Below are 22,930 nucleotides of genomic sequence, written 5' to 3'. Positions count from 1 at the left end.
AAATATTAAGTTCTGTTTTTCTATTGTATCAAATACTTATTTCATGCAATAAAATGCAAATGAATTATATAAAAATCATATAATGTGATTTTCTGGATCTTGTTATTTTTAGATTCTGTCTCTCACAGTTAAAGTGTACCTACAATAAAAATTACAGACCTCTCCATTCTTTATAGGTGGGAAAACTTGCAAAATCGGCAGAGTATCAAATACTTATTTTCTCCACTGTACCAGGACTGCAGATGAGAACATATACTGGGTGACATGAATTCTGAAGTATGTTGAATAAGTATGATGAAAACCATTTGAGAGCAGTACCGGTAATGCCAACCTAGTTTTGTAATCTGTTGATAAGAGTAGCCTGACTGACAGTATTAACAGCAGCAGATCAGTCTACGAGGACCAAAATGAAATGTTCACCTTCATCTGAGTGCATAAGAATATCAGTAGTAATTTTTAATAAAACTGCTTCAATGCTGTGGTTTTGTCAACAATCCAATTGGAATTTATGAAAGATATTGGTTCCTCCAACTGACTGAAGGAGCCGATGAGCAACAACTTTCTCAAGGATATTAGAAATTGGTCTTTCAAAATTTGTAAACTGGTCTGCAATTATCTAAAACAGTGGCATCTAAGTAGGGTTTTTTAAGATGAGGAAAGGCACTAGCTCTTTTAAAGTAATCTGGAATGCAGCAAGATAAAAGAGACTGATTTATAATAAAGAGAAGTCAGGGAGAGATGATAGGTCGAACATCTTTAAATAATTTAGGATGGATAATGTCCATTGGGCAGGAAGAAGTGTGCATGAGCTGGACAATATCAAGCAGATCTGTCATGGAAGTCAGTTTAAAACTTGGAGAATAGAATAGAATAGAATATCCTTTACTGTCATTGTGCAGCGATGTGACAACGAAATTACGTAAGCAGTCGATCTAGTGTCTTAAAAAATAAATAAATAAATAACAGATCAAATAAGTAGGTACATACATATGAATACCTTGCCCAGCAACCCACCCTTTAAATTATACAACTCTGCTTCCCCCCCCCGCTCCACACTTATTTACACCTTCTAATATTCAGAGCATTATTTAGAAGTGTAATAGCCCAGGGAAAGAAAGTGTCTCTGAACCGATTTGTCTGGCTCTTCAGTATCTTCTGCCAGAGGGCAGGAGGTTGAAGAGAGCTTGACTGGGGTGGGATGGCTCGCCCAGGATCTTCCTAGCCCTGTTTGACCCTCGGGAGTTTGCCAAGTCATCTAGAGAGGGCAGGGGACAGCCAATTATTTTCTCAGCCATTTTAACAACGCTCTGCAGGGCCTTTCTGTCCCTTGCAGTACAGCCAGCATACCACACTGTGATGCAGTATCCCAGCACACTTTCTACTGTGGGGCAATAGAAAGACTGCAGCAGGTTTACCTCCAGGTGGCATTTTTTTAAAAGTCTTAAGAAGTGTAGCCTCTGCTGAGCCTTGGCGACCACCGCTGATGTGTTGGTAGACCAAGTTAGGTTGTCAGCCACATGCACCCCAAGAAGCTTGAAATAGGGGACTCTCTCCACACAGACACTATCTATCTGCAGTGGGGCATGGTCCACTCTCTTCTTCCTCCAGTCCATCACCATTTCCTTGGTTTTGCTGATGTTCAGCAGAAGATTGTTTGCCAAACACCAGGCTGCCAGCCTCTGAACCTCTTCCCCATACTCTGTCTCATTGCCATCAGAGATGAAACCCACCACAATTATATCATCTGCAAATTTAACTATGATATTTGAGTGGTGATGGGGGACACAGTTATGTGTGTATAGAGCATAAAGGAAGGGGCTTAACACACAGCCCTGGGGCGAGCCGGTGCTGAGCGTTCTGGTGGAGGATCTGGAGGTCCCCACTCTCACTGTCTGTGGGCAATCTGTCAGGAAGCTGTAGACCCAGTCACAGGTGAGGGTAGGAACCCCAAGTCAGTCAGCTTCTTGACAAGAATGCTCGGCAGAATGGTGTTAAATGCAGCGCTAAAATCAACAAAAAGCATCCTGACGTAATTCCCTTTTTTCTCCGTGTGACTGGCAGCAGCATGTATGACAGTAGTGATGGCATCAGCTGTTGACCAGTTTGCCCTATAAGCAAACTGATACTGGTCAAAGCTCTGGGGGAGGCAGCATTTGAGGTGGTGAAGGACAAGCCTCTCAAAGCATTTCATGACCACAGAGGTCAGTGCCACCAGTCTGTAATCATTGAGGCTGGTTATGGGGGCTTTCTTGGAGACGGGAATAATGGTGGCTGCTTTCAGGCAGGATGGAACAGTAGTCCGTTTCAGGGAGATGTTAAAAATCCTTGTGAGGACTCCAGACAGCTGGTCAGCACAAGAACTTCAATACCTTACCCAGTACCCCATCTGGTCCTGCCGCTTTATGTGGATTTACAGCTTTCAACACCCTTCTCACCTGATGTTCCAGCAACTTGGGCACATGGGTGTTGGAGGGCTGGGAAGCTGGAGGAGCAGACTTAGACCTCCCCATCTCAAAGCGGGTGAAAACATGATTTAATTCTTCCACCGGTGGGGCATTGGCATTTACCATCTCTACTAAGCTCCCCCTATAATTTGTTAGGTGCTGTAGTCCCTGCCACATCCATCTTGGATTTTTATCAAATAGATGCTCCTCCACCTTCCTCTTAAAGTCCCTCTTGGCCACTTTGATTCCCCTCCTAAGGTTTGCCCTGGAAACACTATACCAGTCTGGGTTACCCACCGTAAAGGCAGCGTTTCGGGCTCGTAGCAGTGTCTGCACCTCTGCTGTCATCCATGGCTTTTCATTTTTATACACCCTGATCTGTTTGTCCACTGTCACATTGTCAGTGCAGGTCTTAATGTATGACAATACAGTCTCAGTGTGTTCATTTAACTCCAGGTGATCAAAAATGGACCATACCGTGTTGCTAATATGTTCACTGTCTTCATGGCTGGTTTGATCCTCTTCCTGAGTGGTTTATAAGCTGGAACACTGAACAGTGAGATATGGTCAGACTTCCCCAGGTGGGGGAGTGGTGTTATCCAATATGCCCCCTTTAAGTTTGACTAAACCCGATCTGTTTTCCCTCTGGTGGGGCCTTGCACATATTGCACAAACTTGGGTAAAACAGTCTTTAGACAGGCCTGATTTAAATCCCCGGCTACAATAAAAGCCCCTTCAGGATGGGCTCTCTGCTGTTCGCAGATCACATCATGAAGCTGCGAGAGCGCTGTGGTAACATTGGCATCAGGAGGTATGTAGACAGCAGTTAAAAGCACTGCTGTCAGCTCTCTCGGCAAATAAAAAGGCCTGCATATGACAGTCACTGTCTCTAAGGTAGGAGAGCAGTGTATATTTACAACTCTGCTGTTTGTGCATGTAAATGCAGAGTCCTCCCTCTCTGGTCTTACCAGAGCTGTCGGTCCTGTTGAAGCGGTGCATGCTGCGGTGCATCAGCTGTACCGCTGCGTCCGGGATAAGCGAGTGAAGCCACGTTTCCATTATGATAGTCACACAGCAGTCCCGAATATGGTAATTCTCCACCATCAACAATTCCAATTCATCTGTTTTGTGGACAATAGATCTGGTGTTGGTCATGAAGATGCTGGGTAGAGCCAGTCTGAGGGGCTGCTTCCTTAGCCTAGCTAGCAGACCCCCTCTACAGCCTCTCTTCTGTCTCCGTACTCTTTGCCTTCTTCGCCACCTTCTGGGCCCGACAACAATGCAGTGAGAGCCCGGTGGTCTCGCTATTTTTGACGGGATGTTGTGTGATTGTTGAAAGTCCTCTGTAATGTCGGTTCGACTTGTGAATCCAACACACCTTAACTCTGCACTGGTATATGCAAGTTTCACGCCATCCAAACAGGTTGTGCACACATGAAACAACATTAAAAGACACCAGAAAAGAGAGCTTCTAGCCGCAGCGTCAGGGCACGCCGCCATGTCCGCAGTTGAACATGGGTGAGAGACTTGGGCTAGTTGAAAGGGTACAGGCTTGAACTGTAACCTGATACTATTGGTCTTGCCAGTAAAGAAATCCAAAAATGTATTGCAGGTATAAGAAGACACTTGTGTTCAACTTTTCTACACTTTCCTGTGATCACTGATCAAAGGGGGAGAATTGATGGCTGGGGCTAATCTGACTTTTAACAGTGCTACTCTATCCAGAATTGATGAACATAGACTATTAAACCAATTAACTAAGTGAATGATATCAGAAAAATGAGTTTCTGATGTGGTCACATTAGAATGGAGAGCTAACAATCTAGCTGCTGAGTGCTCATTAAGATTAAATAGTTTTCCTCTAGGAAGATGGCACGAATGTACAATAATGACACCAAAACCTTTTACCACATCATCATCGAGTCGACCGAAGCAAAAAACACAAGGCCCAGAAGAAGCTATGGAAGAAAATTAGGGAAAAGCGTGTGATGTTATTGAATGAGTGGATTTTGTGATCACCAAAGACAGAGCTGTAGAAGCAGATGTCAAGTGTCACATTGGGAAGATGTCAGGCGGTCTTGACTTGACTTGTTTCAGCAAAGATGCCTAGGCCAAATTCTCAAGCTCCAGTCTAACAGTCTCATCACCAACAAAGAAGTTGCTTGTATAAACTTCACACAGTGCTGCTCACAGAAGAATATGACTGGTCAGCCATGTGCTTCACATGGAAAATGCACTGGATCCTAAAGACAGCAAGAACATGGGTATTTCCTGACTCCAAATCACCAAGAAGATGCTTCAAGAATACTTAGAGAAGAACATTTGTACAAGATCTAAAGGAGCTGAACATCACCTGGGATGAAACTGAGACCTTTGCCCACACCCAGAAATGTTGGAGAGTGCTGTAATGGCTGTGGCTCAGGAGGTAGAGCAGGTCATCTACTAATCAGAAGGTTGGTGGTTTGATCCCTGGCTTCTCCAGTCTGCAAGTGGCTCCTGATGTATTCATCAGAGTGTGAATGTGTGAAAGTGTTCTGAGTCCTCAAGAAGAGCAGAAAAGCACTATATAAGAACTAGTCCATTTACCAATTAGTCCATTTTGCTTGTTGCCGGATATACTCCACAGAAGTCTAAGATACACACAAACACCTTCCCAAAAAACAAAACAAAATTTCCACCACCGATAAGATTGGACCTCATTACAGCAGATTTTATGCTACTGTCTCTGTTACATATGCTGACAGCATGCTGCATCTTTCTGTATTCTGCCTGGATGTCTTCACTTTTCTGCACTCCTTCCTGGCTGAAGAATTATAAAACTTATTACTTCTGTAGTGATCATCAGATTATTCATCATTAGCTGACAATGACCAGTTGTATAGAAACATTTTTTACAACCTTTCATTTAGTAGAAGTAGTTAATAACACACTACAAATACACCTTACTAAAAGTAAAACTGTATCTTATTAGCCAATTTGACTTAATATATCAAAAGTAAAAGAAGTTGTTCTACACCTTTATTTTGAAAAGATTTAAAAAAATATATTAAAATATATTAATAAAATAATATTACTACTGTCGTAATACTTTTTATATTTCACTAGGTAAGCACTGCTTGCTTTTCTTGCCATGACAGAACACCCATGGACCTTACCCTGAAATTTTAAATGAACTCATTGAGGTCAACTAGATCTATGAGGAATGCTGAATTAAAAAGCCAAGTTCTTCAGCTGTGTATATTCTGCATGTTGTGAAAGCTTTGGTTACAAGGAACAGCTGAGTGCATCTTATTACAGATTTATTTAATTCTGATTGATTGTCTCCCTCTATCTGAGCATGGAATAACTTTCTCTTTGGAGTTTGGGTCACATGAAATATACAATCGCCATCACAATCTTGATCCTTAAAATTTTTCCGGTACCCTTGCTGTAGACTTTTTAGTAAAGAGATAATTAAGATGTGCTCTGTGTGTGTGTGTGTGTGTGTGTGTGTGTGTGTGTGTGTGTGTGTGTGTGTGTGTGTGTCTGTCTCAAGGTCATCTCTTTATCATTTCACTTATTTATATAAAACTCATGTTGGAGTTTAAAATAGTGAAAGATATTTTAGAGGTTTAATAGCAGAAGGCTAAAGTTAAGTCTGCTTCAAACAGGAATGTTACTGGGGTATCAAACACCACTTCAAATGTCCTCTTCAGTCCAATATTTGAATTTTATATCTGTCCAAAAATGACTTAAAAAGCTGGATCAGTGACAAAGGGCGACCTTTGACCAAAGGGCTGACCTTTGTCACAACTGATGTCACAAGTGATGTCACAATTAGTGTTAAATGTGTGACAAGCTTTGCAGCTTTCCACACTAGACTAACCACATTGTGTTGTTCCTATAATATTTAAATATATTTTGCTTCAGGTCCATCACTGCAACTGACCAACCTTGTTTGAGTGCTGTGTAGCTTTGAGACTTCTGGAAAACAAACACTGAAAATATGGTAGTGGGAGAAATGTACCAACGGGGCCTTCTGAAAGGATTTCTGAAACATGGGTAACATTGTGAGTTTTTATTGTAGGGTCTTTACCTTACAAAATAAAGCACCTTGAGGCAACTATTTGTTGTGATTTGGTGCTATATAAAGAAAATAGAAATGAATGGAATTAAGAGGCTAATGTGAATCAAACCCACAATCTTTTTCTGGACCTAGCTTATTGGCTCTGCCACCCAAACTTTAAACCATGTGAACCAAAGTGCAACAAGAACTACAAACAAGCTAAAAATATTAAGTAAGTAGCCCAATGTGACTTTTAGCTTCACACAGGATTAAAAAAAAAAATCATCTTGATGACAGTTTGGTATTTGACTCATTTATCCATCCCAACCTGCTTCCTTACTTGGAGTTTCTTTACACTGTTTGACCTGACTTCATAAAGCCTTAGCTATATCATTTTATGTTATGTTGATGTCACAACACAAGTCGGGTCAGGTGAAATGATGGAGCAGCAGTAATTATCACAGGCTACAGACAGTATCAACATATCAGTTAATAAGAATAGGCATAGTTTAAACTTTTGATTCAAAGCACTTCCTTTATCATTTTCATTTATCTTCATCATATTTCGTACGGTACCATGAACACAGCAATGCCCTCAATCAAAGAGGGAAAACATCAGTGTATCAAATATTTACCCTCCTGTTTTCTGGCTAGTAGATTCATCCTGTCAACTGACTAGAAATGAGAAATGTCAGTGCACAAACATAATATTAGAATGAGAGTATTATATATATATATATATATATATATATATATATATATATATATATATATATATATATATATATATATATATATATATATACCCTAACCCTAACCCTCTTAACCACACAATAACTACTTTATGCTACATTAACACTGTTCCAGCATCACGCAGTAACTCATTCATGATGTTAGCCTTCATTAAGGTACATCACTGCAGCTATTATATTTGCATTTAAAGCATATGTGGCAGCACATGTTGCTCCACTATGACGCACCACTGTCAGGCTGAATGTTTACTGTGGGCAGACAGAGCAACTGGAATCAAGGATGATGTTGTTTGTGTCTGACGTTATCTAACATGCTGTTGGTCTGAATATTACTCAGGCAGCATTTGCAAGGCATTTTAAGCACATCAGTATGCATGCATATGTCTGATGCAAGCAGAGGTAATTATGCAATCATCTATGATCCTTTACTATGAGTCAATATTTTTTGTCTGAGCAATGAGCCTAAAAAAAACAAAAAAAAAAACAACTCAGGTAAAAAGACAAAAAAAAAAAAAGCATAAATCAAATTGAATTTCATGAATATTTATTTGTCTATTTTACAAGAAAAATTGTACCATAGCCTGGCTGAACTGAAAGACAAATATTGTATTACTATATTGTATAATATTGTACAACCTGTGCCACTATCCTGTTACACATTATGTCCATCATTATAATACACACCTATGACTGCTATTGTGAGCTCACATCATTGTCCCTTTAGGGTATCTGTAGTATACAGCAGTACATGCAAAATGCTCAGAATGCAAAATTGTAATTAAAATAAATATGACAGTACATATTTCAGTAGGAACTGGTCTAAATTAGTCCGATCTCTATTTTCTTTTTCACAAAGCTGCTGTGAGACCCATAAGGGGGGGAAGGGGCACCATGAAGCCTTACATCAGTTATATGAAAGTAAGAGTTTAATGTAGAAGTCAGGCCAAGCAGTGAAGGGCTGCAAAAAGTTCCAGTGCAACTGATATTACATGACTCCTTCTAGTTGAAAGTTCTGACTCATCTTTGAGTTCTCAGTGCAAACCAAGAAAAACGCTTTGGCAGTTGATACGTTTTGATAACACTTGTGTTATCAAATGGGAAAAATGATCTCCCATGACCTTTCTGTTGGCAGCGTTGTCTCCTCCAAGCAGTAACTATTGCAGTCATATCAAAACCAAAATGGTTGCGTCAAGCTTTTTTATGCAATAGTAAATACTGACACACTTGGCATTTAATTTCCTTGAATGATACACAATATTATATAAACCTGTGAAAAATACTGCACCCACCCCGACGCATTAGAATGAAGTGGACTCTTTGGTCGTGATACAAGTATTTGTAAAAGCTGATCATATAAATAGAAGAGCAGATGTTGGTTCCAGGTTGTAGTTATTAGTATCTGCAGCCAGTCGACGCCTACATTTCATCCAAACCACAGAAACTAGAGAGGCTTAACATTTTCCACCCACTCAGTCAGTCAGACCGAACTCTGGGCTGTGTTTAGTTCTCAGTGAGGGAGGAGGAGAGGGTAACACTCTAAGTGACAAATAAAGAAAAATATATCCTACAAACATTCCATCAGTGGGTATGATTTAAATTCCTCTGCTCTTCTGGCAGCTTTCCTGAGTAGGTCTTGTGTTTTATTTATTTATTTCCTCCATAAAGCTCCTTGGTTTGCATCTTGCCAAACTAAAGAAGCATCTGTTTTTCAGGCGATTTCCAATTAACACCCCCCACCCGCCTCATCTCCATTCCTCATTACAGGAATGATGTAAATATATGTGCTCATCCTTTTTGATTTGTTGACATGGTAGCGTGCCAGTTGACAGCATGCCCAGTCAAAGGGCTTAGTACTGCAAATTTTAATAGCAGCTGAGCCTAGTATTAGGTACAACTGTCATTGATATTCAGGTGCACATAACCATGTCTACACTCTGTAAACTGGGGTGCTTTTATGTGTGTTATTTAATTGGGGATGGTGGTGGTTGGTAGGGGGTGGGGAGTAACAATGCTCATATTTCTTGAATAAAACTCAACACATTTCCTCATTGAGGAAGTGGAAACGTATATTGCAGTACTGCTGGGGGTGGATGGTGTGCAGGGAGGCCCCCCGCATCCCCCACCCCACCTCCTTATCTCAGGCCGACAGTTGTCAGGAATCACGAGCAGAGGCCTGAGTTAGCGAGGCAGGCAGGCAGGCCTGGGGATATGGATCAAAGAGACAGAGCTGGAGAACCAAAGCAGCTCTGATCCCCCAACACTGAAACCCACTCTATTCTATCCTTACTCTCCCTCTCTCCCTCTCTCCCTCTATCTTTCACCCTGACATCAAATGGCAAGCCAGAGAGCTCCACCATTCCAAAGCAGGCTAAATCTTTCTCTCACAACAAACTGGAGAGAAAATATGAGAGGAGAAATGTGTTCCTATTTACTCATGATGTGCTGATGTGTTTGGGTCACCATAGGAAGTAATAGTTTCAGCTTTAGCGGCAGGTCACTAAATTTTCTGACCTGACAAAAAGGGATTAGTGGAGAATCACTGCTGCCTGACTGAAAAGGAAGAAAAAAAAATCACCATTTAGAGGGCTGTGAAGCAAAATAGATTTATTGAAATTTGTCCAAAAAACAGTGTTGCTAAAAAAAAAAAAAAAGGTTTCTTTTCAAAGGATTTTTTGTTTGAAACAGCTCTGATAGTAAAGCTGTGAAAGGGTGTCTATTTACACATGCAGTGCCATCACACAGATGGTTTTTCATACTGTTATTTTGTCTCTCTGTCAGTAACTGTTGGAACTGGGAACACACTCAATCTCAACATGAAAGTCCACCTCTAGTTCTTTCCCATTCAATTTGAGAGGAGGAGGTGAATTACATTGCAAATGCAATATAGCTGTTTCAAATTGAATTACTGGCTGTCAGACATACAGCATATGGTCTTCCTGCCATTTTGAAGTGGGATCTTAGGAAATTCTCCCTGCATTGTTATCTCATGTAAATGCCTGGGAACATGATGAAAGGGTCATTGACAGTGAAGCCATAATGGAAAAGCTTCAGCTGGGACTCAGAATAGACCAGGAGGACCATAAACATAATCCAGTTGCTTTTCCTGCAGGCAAATTTCATGTCAGGAATGAATACAATTTCAATCAAATTAATTCACTAGAGTGGATTTGAATTTAAAATTTGATAAGACGTACTCCACAGTCAACTGATATGTCATGGCTTTGTCTTAACATATAGCAGTTGATGGTAAAAGCCGTCCTGTGTCAAGCTCATAAATATACCTGAAAGGATGCTGAACTTATTTAAAGCTCAGAATATTAAAACTGGAGATTTCATTTTGTTGATGAAATCTTCAGGCTGCGGAAGATTTCACAAAGTGTTTTTGAAACTACAATCAATAAAACCAGGTTGGTTGGACTGTCTACAATGGAGGACATAACTGAAAACCAGACTCCAATGATCTCTTGAACTTATTGCCACACAACTCACCGCATGAGTCAGTTGCAAACCATTAGTCATTGTGAACCCAGCTCTTCCAGACAGCTAGTCACTTATCTCCTTTGTTCCGACTTGTGTACAGCCAGCTAGCAACATGTCAGACCAAGCATCAGCACTTGTTTTCTCCTAACCTGGACATGCCTCACTGTTGGCCAGGCTCTGGTTCAAGGGGGAGGAGTCTGCTTTTTAGATTTGCCCACGTTCCACCTTGAGGAGGAAGAGGGACGCTCATCATAAATGCTCCCCACTGTAACAGGCCAGTTCCACATGCTCGCCTCAACATGCCAGCTCGATGATCTCCCTGCTGCTCAGCCTCCCACTGCATGACGTAGTTCACTGGCAAAATTGCTGCCCAGGCTTCCTGGACTGAATCCCTGTTAGTGGCCCCAGAGGATGAGTCCCTCCTGGCCACCTCACAGACTGAAATGGAGAACTGTGTCTCTTTTAGTGGTCTCACCTGTTCCTGTGCTTTTATGGGCCACACCTGTTCCAGTGTCAGCGCCTGTGTCCCCTGTTCCTAAGACTCAGCCAGTCCCCTCTGAGCCAGTCTAGACTGTTCTAGTCACTTTGCCACCCTATTCAGTCCCTGTCACAGAATCGGCCTCTTCTGTTACTCTCACTATGTTGGCTTCCTCCACTGAAGCAACAGTGACGGCCTCAGTTTCCCGAGTTTTCTGAGACACAGATTTGGCTTACTTTGCTTTATTTACAACAGTGCCCTTCCAGGTTTCTGGACAATAACAGAGCCAACTACACCCTCTAAATTAGGAGGGTGGCCGCTTCAGTTGACAGGTGCACTGACAGAGGCAGCTGTAGCTGATCAATGTCTGCTAGGCCTCATCCACTACTCAGTGTGATTAAAGAGGACCTCTTCACCATGTGTGTGTGTGTGTTGTGGAAGATATTCAATCATATTTAATGGATTATCTTACTAACACTGAGGCTTGCTGTGTGGTACAGAGCATCCAAGAAGTTTGTGCATTCGGTGTTTTAGTAGTCTGTTACTTAGCACTAATTAGCTAATATATGTCTGTGTATTACTCTCATACAGGTTACCTCATCTGTATAAGGCAACTTATACAAAGGCAACCATGGCTATACGTATTTATACAGGTTTGTTTTTGTCCTGACAAAATTAATCTTAAATATATGTACTGCACAAATTTCCTTTCATTTTCCTTTTCTTTCCTTATCCGTATTTCTCCAACACAGCAGCAAATCATTTTGAGTCACTAAATGATGCTTCCTCTCTTGTCAGTGAAAATAGGAAAGGAAAAGTCAAACCAACCAGCCCTGGAAAACCAGCTGCCATTTGAATAAGTAGAAAAGGAACGTAATTAAACACAAATGTTGTAGTGCAACTCTTTGTGAGACAACATTTAAATCTTATTTTCTGCCTGTTAGGCAGATCTTGTTGTTTAGAGTGGGCTGTAATACCAAGCATTTGTGACTAATTTCATCAAATATTTTGTTGGATATGTGTTGTGTCGATATGTGTTGATATAACTGAGGTATCTGGCATGCCACAGGGAACAATTCCTCTTAGCATAGAAAGTCTCAATGGGAGCGGTTATTGTTAAGGGGACCAAGAAAGGAAAATACAGGAAATTTCTCCCCCTCCTTTAATGTTGACACATAAACATAGATTTTCCTCTGCCAACTCTGTCTGAATGATAGTGTTGTTTTTGCAGTGACTGAAATGAGGAATCATTACAGATGAGATGGCTTTGCAGTCAGGCTTACACAATGCTACCCAGCAAGCCATTCAGACCACTTTCATCACCCCCCCCCCCACCCCCACCCCCCAAACAAACAAAACAAAGCCTGTCACCACAGATAAACAACAATATTAAATGATTTTTGTATAACCATTCATGTAGCCTATCCCAGCTGTCATACGGCAAAAGGCAGTTTACCCCCTCACAGGTCACTAGCCAATCACAGGACTAATTCAATTCTCTTCCATTTATATAGACTGATGGCACAAATGTTGTTGAGGCACTAACACAGAGAAACAGACAACCATTCACACCTATGGCCAATTTAGACTCACCAGTTAAACTAACATCAATGTCTTTGAACTTCAGGCACAGCAAGAACATGAAAACTCCACACAGAAAAGCCCCAGCCAGTGGATTTGAACCCAGATCCTTCTTGCTTTGAGGTGACAGTGCTAACCACTGTGCCTCCTGGTGTAAATCTGTTGCTTAATTTCAGATTACATTTATAAAAACTGCATTCTTTAAACTGTTTTCCAGTATGGTGGTATATGGTTGCAAAACAGAGAGAGTGTTACAATTAAAAAAAGAAACAGTTTAGATGTTGTAGGGCTGTCTTGGTTGAGACACCTCTGCAACATTGCGTGGAGATCTGGGGCCGTGCCATTGGATTGGCAGACCGGGGTGGTGTTCCTCATCTTTAAGAAGGGAGACCGGAGGGTGTGCTCCAACTTTCAGGGGATCACGCACCTCAGCCTCACTGGTAAGGTCTATGCCAGGGTTCTGGAAAGGAGGGTCCGCAAGTTAGTTGAACCTCGGATCCAGGAGGAACAATGCGGTTTTCATCCTGTTCGTGGAACGCCGGACCAGCTCTTTATCCTCTCGAGGATATTTGAGTGTGCGTGGGAGTTTGCCCAACCAGTCTACATATGCTTTGTGGACTTGGAGAAGGTATTCAGCCGTGTCCCTAAGGGTATCCTGTGGGAGGTCCTGCGGGAGTATGGGGTGTCAGGCCCGTTATGGGCCATTCAGTCTCTGTACAACTGCAGTGAGAGCTTGGTCTGTATAGCCGGCAATAAGTCAGACTCGTTTCCTGTGGGTGTTGGACTCCGTCAGGGCTGCCCTTTGTCACCGATTCTGTTCATAATTTTTATGAGTTTCACCCTGAGTTCTGAGTGTGGAGAAAAGATTTATATTTAAGACTTATATTCTTCTGTTTAGTTATTCTGTCTAGTAGGAATGGGGTCTAATAGACATGTTGCTGGTTTGGAGGAAGTAACTATTGAAGTTAACTCAGGAAGATCAATCAGAGAGAGTCTAAAGTAAGACCAGTAGTATTTGAAAGTAGCTGAACAGAAAGATGTGAGATGGTTATGAAAAAAAAGAAATTCTCTAATGTTTAAATTTTACATGTAAAGAAATCCATGAAGTCAATACTAGTTAAAGTGAAAGGAATACTCGGCTCTACAGAGCTCTGACTCTTTGCCAGCCTGGCTACAGTGCTGAAAACAAACCTGGGGTTGTTCTTATTTTCTTCAATTAATGATGAGTAGTAAGATGTCCTAGCTTTACGGAGGGCTTTTTTATAGAGCAACAAACTCTTTTTCCAGGCTAAATGAGCATCTTCTAATTTAGTGAGACGCCATTCCCTCTCCAGCTTTCGGGTTATCTGCTTTAAGCTGTGCGTTTGTGAATTATACCACGGAGTCAGGCACTTCTGATTTGAAGCTTTCCTTTTCAGAGGAGCCACAGTATCCAAAGTCGTACGCAGTGAGGATGTAAAGCTATTGATGAGATAATCGACCTCACTGGGAGCAGAGTTTAGGTAGCTGCTCTGCACTGTGTTGGCACTGAAGAGCATAATAATGAAGGAATTAGATCCTTAAACTTAGTTACAGCACTTTCACAAAGACTTCTACTGTAATAAAACTTATTCCCCACTGCTGTGTAATCCATTAAAGTAAATGTAAATGTTACTTAGAAATGATCAGACAGGAGGGGGCTTTCAGGGGATACTGTTAAGTCTTCAGTTTCTATGCCATATGTCAGGACAAGATCCAGAGTATGATTAAAGTGGTGGGTGGGCTCCTTTACATTTTGAGAGAAGCCAATTGAATCTAACAATAGATTAAATGCAGTGTTGAGGCTGTCATTCTCAGCATCTACATGGATGTTAAAATCACCCACTATAATGATTTTATCTGAACTGAGCACTAAATCAGATAAAAAGTCTGAGAAATCAGACAGAAACTCTGAGTAAGGACCAGGTGGACGATAGATAATAACAAATAAAACAGGTTTTTGATTTTCCCAATTAGAATGGACAAGACTAAGAGTCAGGCTTTCAAAAGAATTAAACCTTTGTCTGGGTCTGTGATTAATTAATAAGCTGGAATTGAAGATTGCTGCTACTCCTCCTCCTCGACCTGTGCTTCGAGCATTCTGACAGTTACTGTGACTCGGGGGTGTTGATTCATTTAAACATATTCATCCTGCTGTAACCAGAAGAAAGAGAGACCTAATGTTTAATAATTCAAATTTAACTGGTTTACTCATTGGTGCAGTTAAGGATGCTATACTGTCCTTCTTTGTGAATTTTTTGCTTAAGTAATTTTTTGTTGGCTTGACTTTGTCCATGAATAAATTTTAAAAGATGGAAGATTAAAAATGAGGCTCAATTTGGAACATCCACTCTACGTCATTGTAGTGTGTACTAGGACAAGAAATGACAAGTTTAAAACTTGCCTTATAGCTATCGGCTTTGTAAGATTTCTTCAATAAGAAGGCAATTCAGTGACAGCTGTCAGTACATCCAATGTGCTTACAATAATTAAACTGTTTATTTTCCACAGTGGAAATTAATATTAACTTATGCACATGTTGGAGCAAACAGTCTAAGTCACTCCAGCTGCAGCAACAATAAACTTCCCATTTCTTGTAAAAGTATATAATCACAAATGTATGAAGACTTATTGTGACAACAACATTGTTGATGAAAATCCACATATATTACATCCAGCTCATACTCAATACAATGAAATTATGCAGTATCACTGTCCTGATGAATGCTGCAAGTTATCAAGTAAAACACACAAAACGACATTCATTTCCTGGTTACAAGTATGAAAGACATTAAATATCAAAATCCATAGTGGTCCATGGGCCTTTTTTCATTTCCTATTAACAAAATAACTATTTATCCCCTTCATTTTTGCATTTTAAATTAAATATGAAGAGAATGAATGATATACTCATTTTACATTACACATCATTATTCATGACTGTATAAGTACTTCTCTTCATGAAAAAATACCCCAGCCATTAAGCAGGACTTACCTGTGGGGAAAGCCCATTGCTGACAGTGTTGACATGGTTACTAGGTGTAGCAGAGTTCATGAAGGTGTCGGTGTAGCTGGAGAAGCTGTGCCGGTTGGTTGCCAGACCATAGACAGTGCTGCTGTCAGGACTTGATAAACCACTCTGGTGCATGGTTGAAGGAGGTAAGGGTTGGGGACGGTGAACAGTACCTCCACTATCTGGAAGGTAAAACACTTCACATATATATATACTGGCTCCTTCTTTTATGTAAATAGGATACTAGCTAGGCTAGTTTCCCTCTTCTGCTAGTTTGTGTACCAAATGGGAGAAAACACAATCCTGAATATATGTATGAACTCCAGTTTATGTATGAACAAATAATAGATAAACAATGCAGGTTTGACCACTTAAGTACACCACCAGGATAGCCCACAGTACACTGAACAGAGACCTGTGAGCCTCTAATAAAGCCTATGTGAATGTGACTCACCACAGGCTTTATTAGAGGCTTCACATATGCAGTTTAGGGTGTCTTCAGCCTGGCCAACATTCATGAACCTCAGAGTGGTGATGAAGGATGGGCAAAGGGAGAGCCTGGCATGAATCTGGATCTCTTTCATTAAAACTGCAAAATAGGCATTGAACTTGTGTACTCTTTGAAATAATACTATTCTGTGAATTCCTGGATGAAAGACCAATTTTAATTTGGGATGCAATCAGTTTTTACTCTGTTGAACCACCCATAAATGCTGTCATTAATATTAGATCAATAAGTTCAGCTTATAATTTATGTAATACTTTGATTGTAAAGAAACATGATTTAATGTACAAGATAGAAGGAAGCCCTGCATTTTCTTCTGCTAGAGATACAGTGGAGGAAATAATTATTTGTCCTCCTGCTGAATTTGCATGTTTGGTTGCTTACAAAGAAGTAAACGGTCTCAAATTTTTATGGTGGTTTCCTTTTAATGGAGAGAGAAAGAACATCAACCAAAAATGCATTAAGCAACATTACATAAAAATTATAAATTGGCTTGCATGTCACTGAGTGAAATAAATATTTGGTCCCCTACAATCCAGCCAGAATTTTGACACCCACAGATGTATGCCCATGTGGCAGATTACAATCAATCAAGAGACCGCACTATCTTCCTCGGGAGTTTTCACATGTTATTGTGATAACTGAGAACCAGTTGTGACACACACAGTGAAGAAATGGTCTGAGGAGACTGAAGAAGCTCTGAGAGACTGCTTTAGCTCCACTGTGTGGGAAGAGCTTTGTGCCCCTCATGGGGAGGACATCGACAGCATCACGGACTGCATCACTGATTACATCAATTTCTGCGTGGAAAACACTGTGCCCACCAGGAGGGTACGGTGTTTTTCAAACAACAAACCCTGGATCAACTCTGAAATAAAGGCTCTCCTGAAGGAGAAGAAGAGAGCCTTTAGATCAGGAAATAAGGAGGAGCTGAGAGCCGTGCAGAAGGATCTGAGAAGGAAAATCAGGGATGGAAAAAACATCTACAGGAAGAAGATGGAGGACCAGCTACAGCAGAGCAACATCAGTGGGGTTTGGAGGAGTTTGAACTCAATTTCAGGCCACAAACCAAGCCCTAGGGTTGTGGGAGACTTAGAGTGGGTTAACAACCTGAACCAGTTCTTTAACAGGTTTGACCAGCCACCCACCCCTCCCCCAGCCCAGTCCCCCCTGCTGTCAGCCCCACCATCTTTAATGACTGCCAACCTTTCTTCTTCTTGGGACCTCACACCTCTCAGCTCTCAGCCATCACCCACCCCCTTCACTTCTGAGGACTCCATCTCACAACCCCCATCCCCCACCTCCATCTTGTCCCTCTCAACTCATCATGTGAGGAAGGAGCTACATAAGATCAAGGTGCGAAAGGCTGCTGGTCCAGACGGCATCAGCTCCAGGCTCCTGAGGTGCTGCGCAGATCAGCTGTGTGGCATCATGGGATACATGTTCAACCTGAGCTTGAAGCTGGGGAAAGTACCACAACTGTGGAAGACCTCCTGTGTGGTACCGGTACCAAAGACCAAACATCCAAAGGATCTCAGCAGCTACAGGCCGGTAGCCCTGACATCGCATCTAATGAAGACCCTCGAGAGGCTGGTCCACAACCATCTACGCCTCATGGTGTCGTCTTCGTTGGACCCGCTGCAGTTCGCCTACCGGCCTGGCATCGGGGTGGATGACGCCATCATCTACCTCCTGCACCGAGCTCTGACCCACCTGGAGAAGCCTGGAAGCACTGTGAGGATCATGTTCTTTGATTTCTCCAGTGCTTTTAACACCATCCAGCCAGGACTTCTGAGAGACAAGCTGGAACTGTCAGGAGTGGACCACCACATCTCCGAGTGGATACTGGACTACCTCACTGACCGCCCACAGTACGTGAGGACACAGGGCTGTGTCTCTGACAGGCTGGTCTGCAGTACGGGGGCCCCACAGGGAACTGTGCTGGCACCGTTCCTCTTCACCCTCTACACTGCAGACTTCTCCATCAACTCCCCACGCTGCCATCTGCAGAAGTTCTCTGACGACTCTGCCATAGTTGGCCTCATCACAGGTGAGGATGACTCAGAGTACAGACAGTGGACTCAGGACTTTGTGGACTGGTGCCAGCGGAACCACCTCCTGATCAACGCCGCTAAAACCAAGGAGCTGGTGGGGATTTCCGCAGGCGCAGACCCACCACACGGACACCGGTGAACATCCAGGGAGTGGACATTGAGATAGTGGACTCTTATAAGTACCTGGGTGTTCACCTAAACAATAAACTGGACTGGACTCATAACACTGATGCGCTCTACAGGAAGGGTCAGAGCAGACTCTACCTGCTGAGAAGGCTGAGGTCTTTTGGAGTGCAGGGGACACTCCTGAAGACCTTCTATGACTCTGTGGTGGCATCAGCCATCTTCTATGCAGCAGTATGTTGGAGCAGCAGCTTGTCTACAGCTGAGAGGAAGAGGATAGACAAGCTCATCAGGAAAGCCAGCTCTGTCCTAGGATGTCCTCTCGACTCAGTGCAGGTGGTGGGAGACAGAAGGACTCTGACCAAAATAACATCACTGATGGACAAGGTCTCCCATCCCATGCATGAAACTGTTGCTGAGCTGGAGAGCTCCTTCAGTGACAGACTGCTGCATCCTAAATGCACAAAGGAGCGTTACCGCAGATCCTTCCTCCCAGCAGCTGTAAGACTTTATAACCATCACTGCTCCCAACAAAAACCACAATAGCCTACACAATGTAGGATAATATATAATATACTGTAAATAGTCCGGCACATCATGCACATTGTATATAGTGTTATTATTATTAGTAGTATTAAGGTTAATATTGTTTGTTGATTTTATATATATTCTTTTCTTAATAGTGTGAATTATTATATCTTTATTTATATTTATAATAACTGCGGCTGCTGTTACACCCAAATTTCCCCTCTGTGGGACAATAAAGGCTGTTTCTTCTTCTTCTTCTTCTTCTTCTTCTTCAATTGTAGATAGTCCTGATCTCAACTCATTTTGTGTATAAAGCCCACTTGTCCACAGAATCAAATTGTTCCATTCCAACTTCTCCACAACCATGGGCAAAACCAAAGAGCTGCCAAAGGATGTTGGCTGGAAAGAGCTGCAAGGTCCCCTTGCTCAAGAAGGTACATGGTACATCCACAAGTTTGTCTTAGGTTTGCCAGTAAACATCTAAATGATTCAGAGAAGGCTTGGGCAAAAATGCAAATGAAACAAAAATCAAGCGGTCTGGCATGAACTTGACATGCCATGTTTGGAGGAAGAGAAATGGTGAATATGACCCAAAGAACACCATTACTACCGTAAAACAAAGAGGTGGAATCTTCTGCCATGGGGCCATTTTTCTGCTAAGGGTACAGGATGACTTCACTGCCTCGAGGGGCCAATGGATGGTGCCTTGTACCGTAAAATCTTGGACAAGAACCTCATTCCCTCAGCCAGAACATTGACATGACAATGAACCAAAACACACCACTAAAGCAACAAAGCAGTGGCCAAAGCAGGAGTATATTAAGGTCATGGAGTGGCCTAGTCAGTCTCCACACCTCAATCCTATAGAAAATCTGTGGAGGGAGTTGAAGCTGAAGTTGCCAAGCAGCAGCCAAGAAACTTGAAGGATTTAGAGAGTTTCTGTGAAGAGTCGGTCAAAGTCCCTCCTGAGATGTGTCCAATTACAAGAAATGTCTTACTGCTGTGCTTGCCAACAAGGGTTTCTCCACCAAGTACTAAATCATGATTTTCTTGGGGATCAAATACTTATTCCACTCAATGACATACAAATAAATTTGTAACCTTTATGTAATTTGTTTTTGTTTTTTTCTTTTCTGGATTCTGGGTGATATTCTGTCTCTCTCCAGTAAGATGAAACTACGATAAAATTAGAGATTATTCTTTTCTTTGTTAGTGGGCAAACTTGCAAATTCAGCAGGGGATCACATAACTATTTCCTCCACTGTAAGACAATACTGGCAGATTAGGACCTCATCCAAAGAAAAACTCAGGACATTAATCATTAATTTGTTCAGTGTATCCAGTCAAAACGAACAGTGGTATATGTTTAAAAGTGCCCTTCTTAAATCACTATTTAGGGGTTAAGAACATTGCCAAAACAGCATAGTTTCCACCAGCTGCTGAGGAAGAAATATGGTTCCTAGATGTGACATCTGTAGTTTATCAGTAAAAGGATTATCTGCTATACCTTGTGTGTTGGATGGGTAGTTGGATTCTGGCAGCTGATATGTAGGTAGTGTTGACATCCCTGTGGGAGGAAAGCCACCTGGCAGAAGGTGGTTGAATGCTGCAAGTTGATTGGCTCCTGCTTGTTTCCGCCACCTTGCCCTCCGATTGCTAAACCACACCTTGGGGGAAAAAAAAACACTAAGGAAAAAAAAACACCAAAACCATCTCTCTGTTTGCTGTTAAGGTTATTCTTAGAGTTTCAGAAACAGCCCTGTTTTATTTTTATAAATGATAAATTAGCTGGTTTGTTCCTTGGTTACCTGCAAGGAGCCTTTCAATAAACAGCAAGTAGTGAACTAAATCATTACAATGAAAATCTGAGGCAGCCCAGGCAAAAAATATGCTTACACACACTTCATGATGCAGTTACAGCCAAACCTCACTGGTTCCTGACAGTTAACAGCTGTTTACAGGCTATGGACATGAATAAAACTCCATTATTATGTTTTATTCACCCCAGCAACTTACTGAATTGACAGCTTTTAGCCAAATAGGTGAACAAGAAAATTCAAAACTTTTTTACGGACTTTTTTAACAGAGCAGAATTGGTACACAATTTCAAAATGGCTTCATCTTGATGTTATCAGTTAACATAATAAATAATCCACTGACTGTCATCTATTTTTGCTGATGCTAAGATGCATTAAAGGCATGTGACCACCAGTGTTAATTTTGATAGCAAATTTTGATTTAGTTTTAGTCACAGTCTTTTGACGAAAATCTAATTTAGTTTTAGTCATAATTTAGTCATCTGAATAGTTTTAGTTTTAGTCGACTAAATTGTCATAAGAATATAGTCGATTAAATCTACAGTCGATTCAGTCGACTAAAACATAAAGGGTGTAAAATGTAAATGCTTTTTCTTCAGTTCCCTTGAATTAGTCATTATACACACTTACACGAAACTAAACATTTATTAAAAGTTAAGGAATATTATTAATAATATTAACATTAGCGTTTCACCTGCTTCCCACACACCTGATCATTAACACCACCTTACTGAGATAATCCGAGTGTTTTACAGCAGGACGCTCTGAAAGGTACAGGGCAGTGTTCAGGACTAAGATTATAAAGGCTAATCCACCGCGGTGTGGAGATTTTCTCTAAACACAAACTGGGAAAAACACTTTACCCTGCATGACATTAAAATGCTGACCTTTGCATGGAGATCTGGGTGACTGGTTTGCAGATGTCGTTTAAGATTTTTTGTGTTTTTACCCGAGATAGTCGCCCCACATGTTTACACATCGTTTTGTTTGTCACAACGTCAAAGGACAAACGCGTCCATACATCGACTCTTCTCTTTCTCCCTGCTGACATTGTTTACATAACTTAGTTCTATCGGAAGTAACGACCAATCACAGGCTAGTTTGGTCTTCCCGGGTTTAGAGCAAATTTGTGCTACTGTGCATTTGATTGGATGTTTTCCTAACTTGTCCCACCCTGTCACAAAATTAAATCAGTTCTGATTGGATGTTGTCCCCGCCAAACATTTTCGTCTCGTTTTCATTCGTTGACGAAAGTGTCAATTAATTTCGTTATCGTTTTTATCATTTTAGGTAGTTTTTATTTAGTTATTGTCTCGTTTTCGTCATGAAAAAAAGGGTCGTCGACGAAAACTATGATGAAAATAGTTCGTCAACGAAATTAACACTGGTGACCACAAAATAAACAAAAGTGCAATTTTTAACAATCTGACAGCTTTGGAAGTATTTATATTGGCTAATTTTGCAAAAGAGTGGACTATTAGCCATGCCACAAGTCTGCACCGTTAAACTGTCCTAGTTACATTAAATTTCCATTTGCACATATTATGGTATCATTATCAGCCCTGAAATTTTGTATCTACGTATTTTCAAAACAAACTAAAGACAAACTAGCAGTAGATAAGTACCTCTGTATGGCAAGGGGGGTGAAATTATTATCGCTGTATAGATACAGTAAAATGACAAAGAGTTGTTTAAGCCAGACTATCCTCTTTCAAATCGGCAGGGCACAAATTTCCAAGTTTTAAGTTAAAACCCACTAAAAGAAATTCTGAACAAGTATCAGGTTCCAACACTCAGAAAGCCTGGATTTGCCTATTTTCCACTGTTTCTTCTGCATTTTTTTTTTCATTTCAATCAAACTAAACCACTCACGTCATTTAACACAGGCATACACAACACACACATATGCCACATAGCCAGAGTTGTAGCAGAAATCTATGTATTGCTTGCAGCTTTCCACCCGCCCACTTTTTCCAGGAATCCTCCTTTTTCATTTAGTGCAAATGAAAATGTGCCTTTCATGTAGAGAAGCTGTTTTAGACTTCTATTTCTGTAGAGCAGACTTAAATTATTAGAACAGGTGTTTTCGCCT

General features: G+C 41.3%; 1 protein-coding gene across 1 annotated transcript in view; it reads right to left on the bottom strand.

The window, feature by feature from the left end:
- LOC115782681 (paired box protein Pax-7-like) overlaps positions 1–22,930 on the bottom strand; it is a 114,483-nt gene that overhangs the window by 39,015 nt on the left and 52,538 nt on the right. The window contains exons 6-7 of the mRNA XM_030733014.1: positions 20,529–20,688; positions 15,794–15,993 (exon numbers count right to left, since the gene is read on the bottom strand). Of these exons, the coding sequence (XP_030588874.1) occupies positions 15,794–15,993; positions 20,529–20,688 (360 nt within the window). The remainder of the gene's footprint in view (positions 1–15,793; positions 15,994–20,528; positions 20,689–22,930) is intronic.

The sequence above is a fragment of the Archocentrus centrarchus genome, chromosome 7, assembly GCF_007364275.1.
Source record: "Archocentrus centrarchus isolate MPI-CPG fArcCen1 chromosome 7, fArcCen1, whole genome shotgun sequence".
Taxonomy (NCBI): Eukaryota; Metazoa; Chordata; class Actinopteri; order Cichliformes; family Cichlidae; genus Archocentrus; species Archocentrus centrarchus.
The sequence above is the reverse complement of the archived record's forward strand: the minus strand, read 5'-3'. Positions and strand labels throughout refer to the sequence as shown.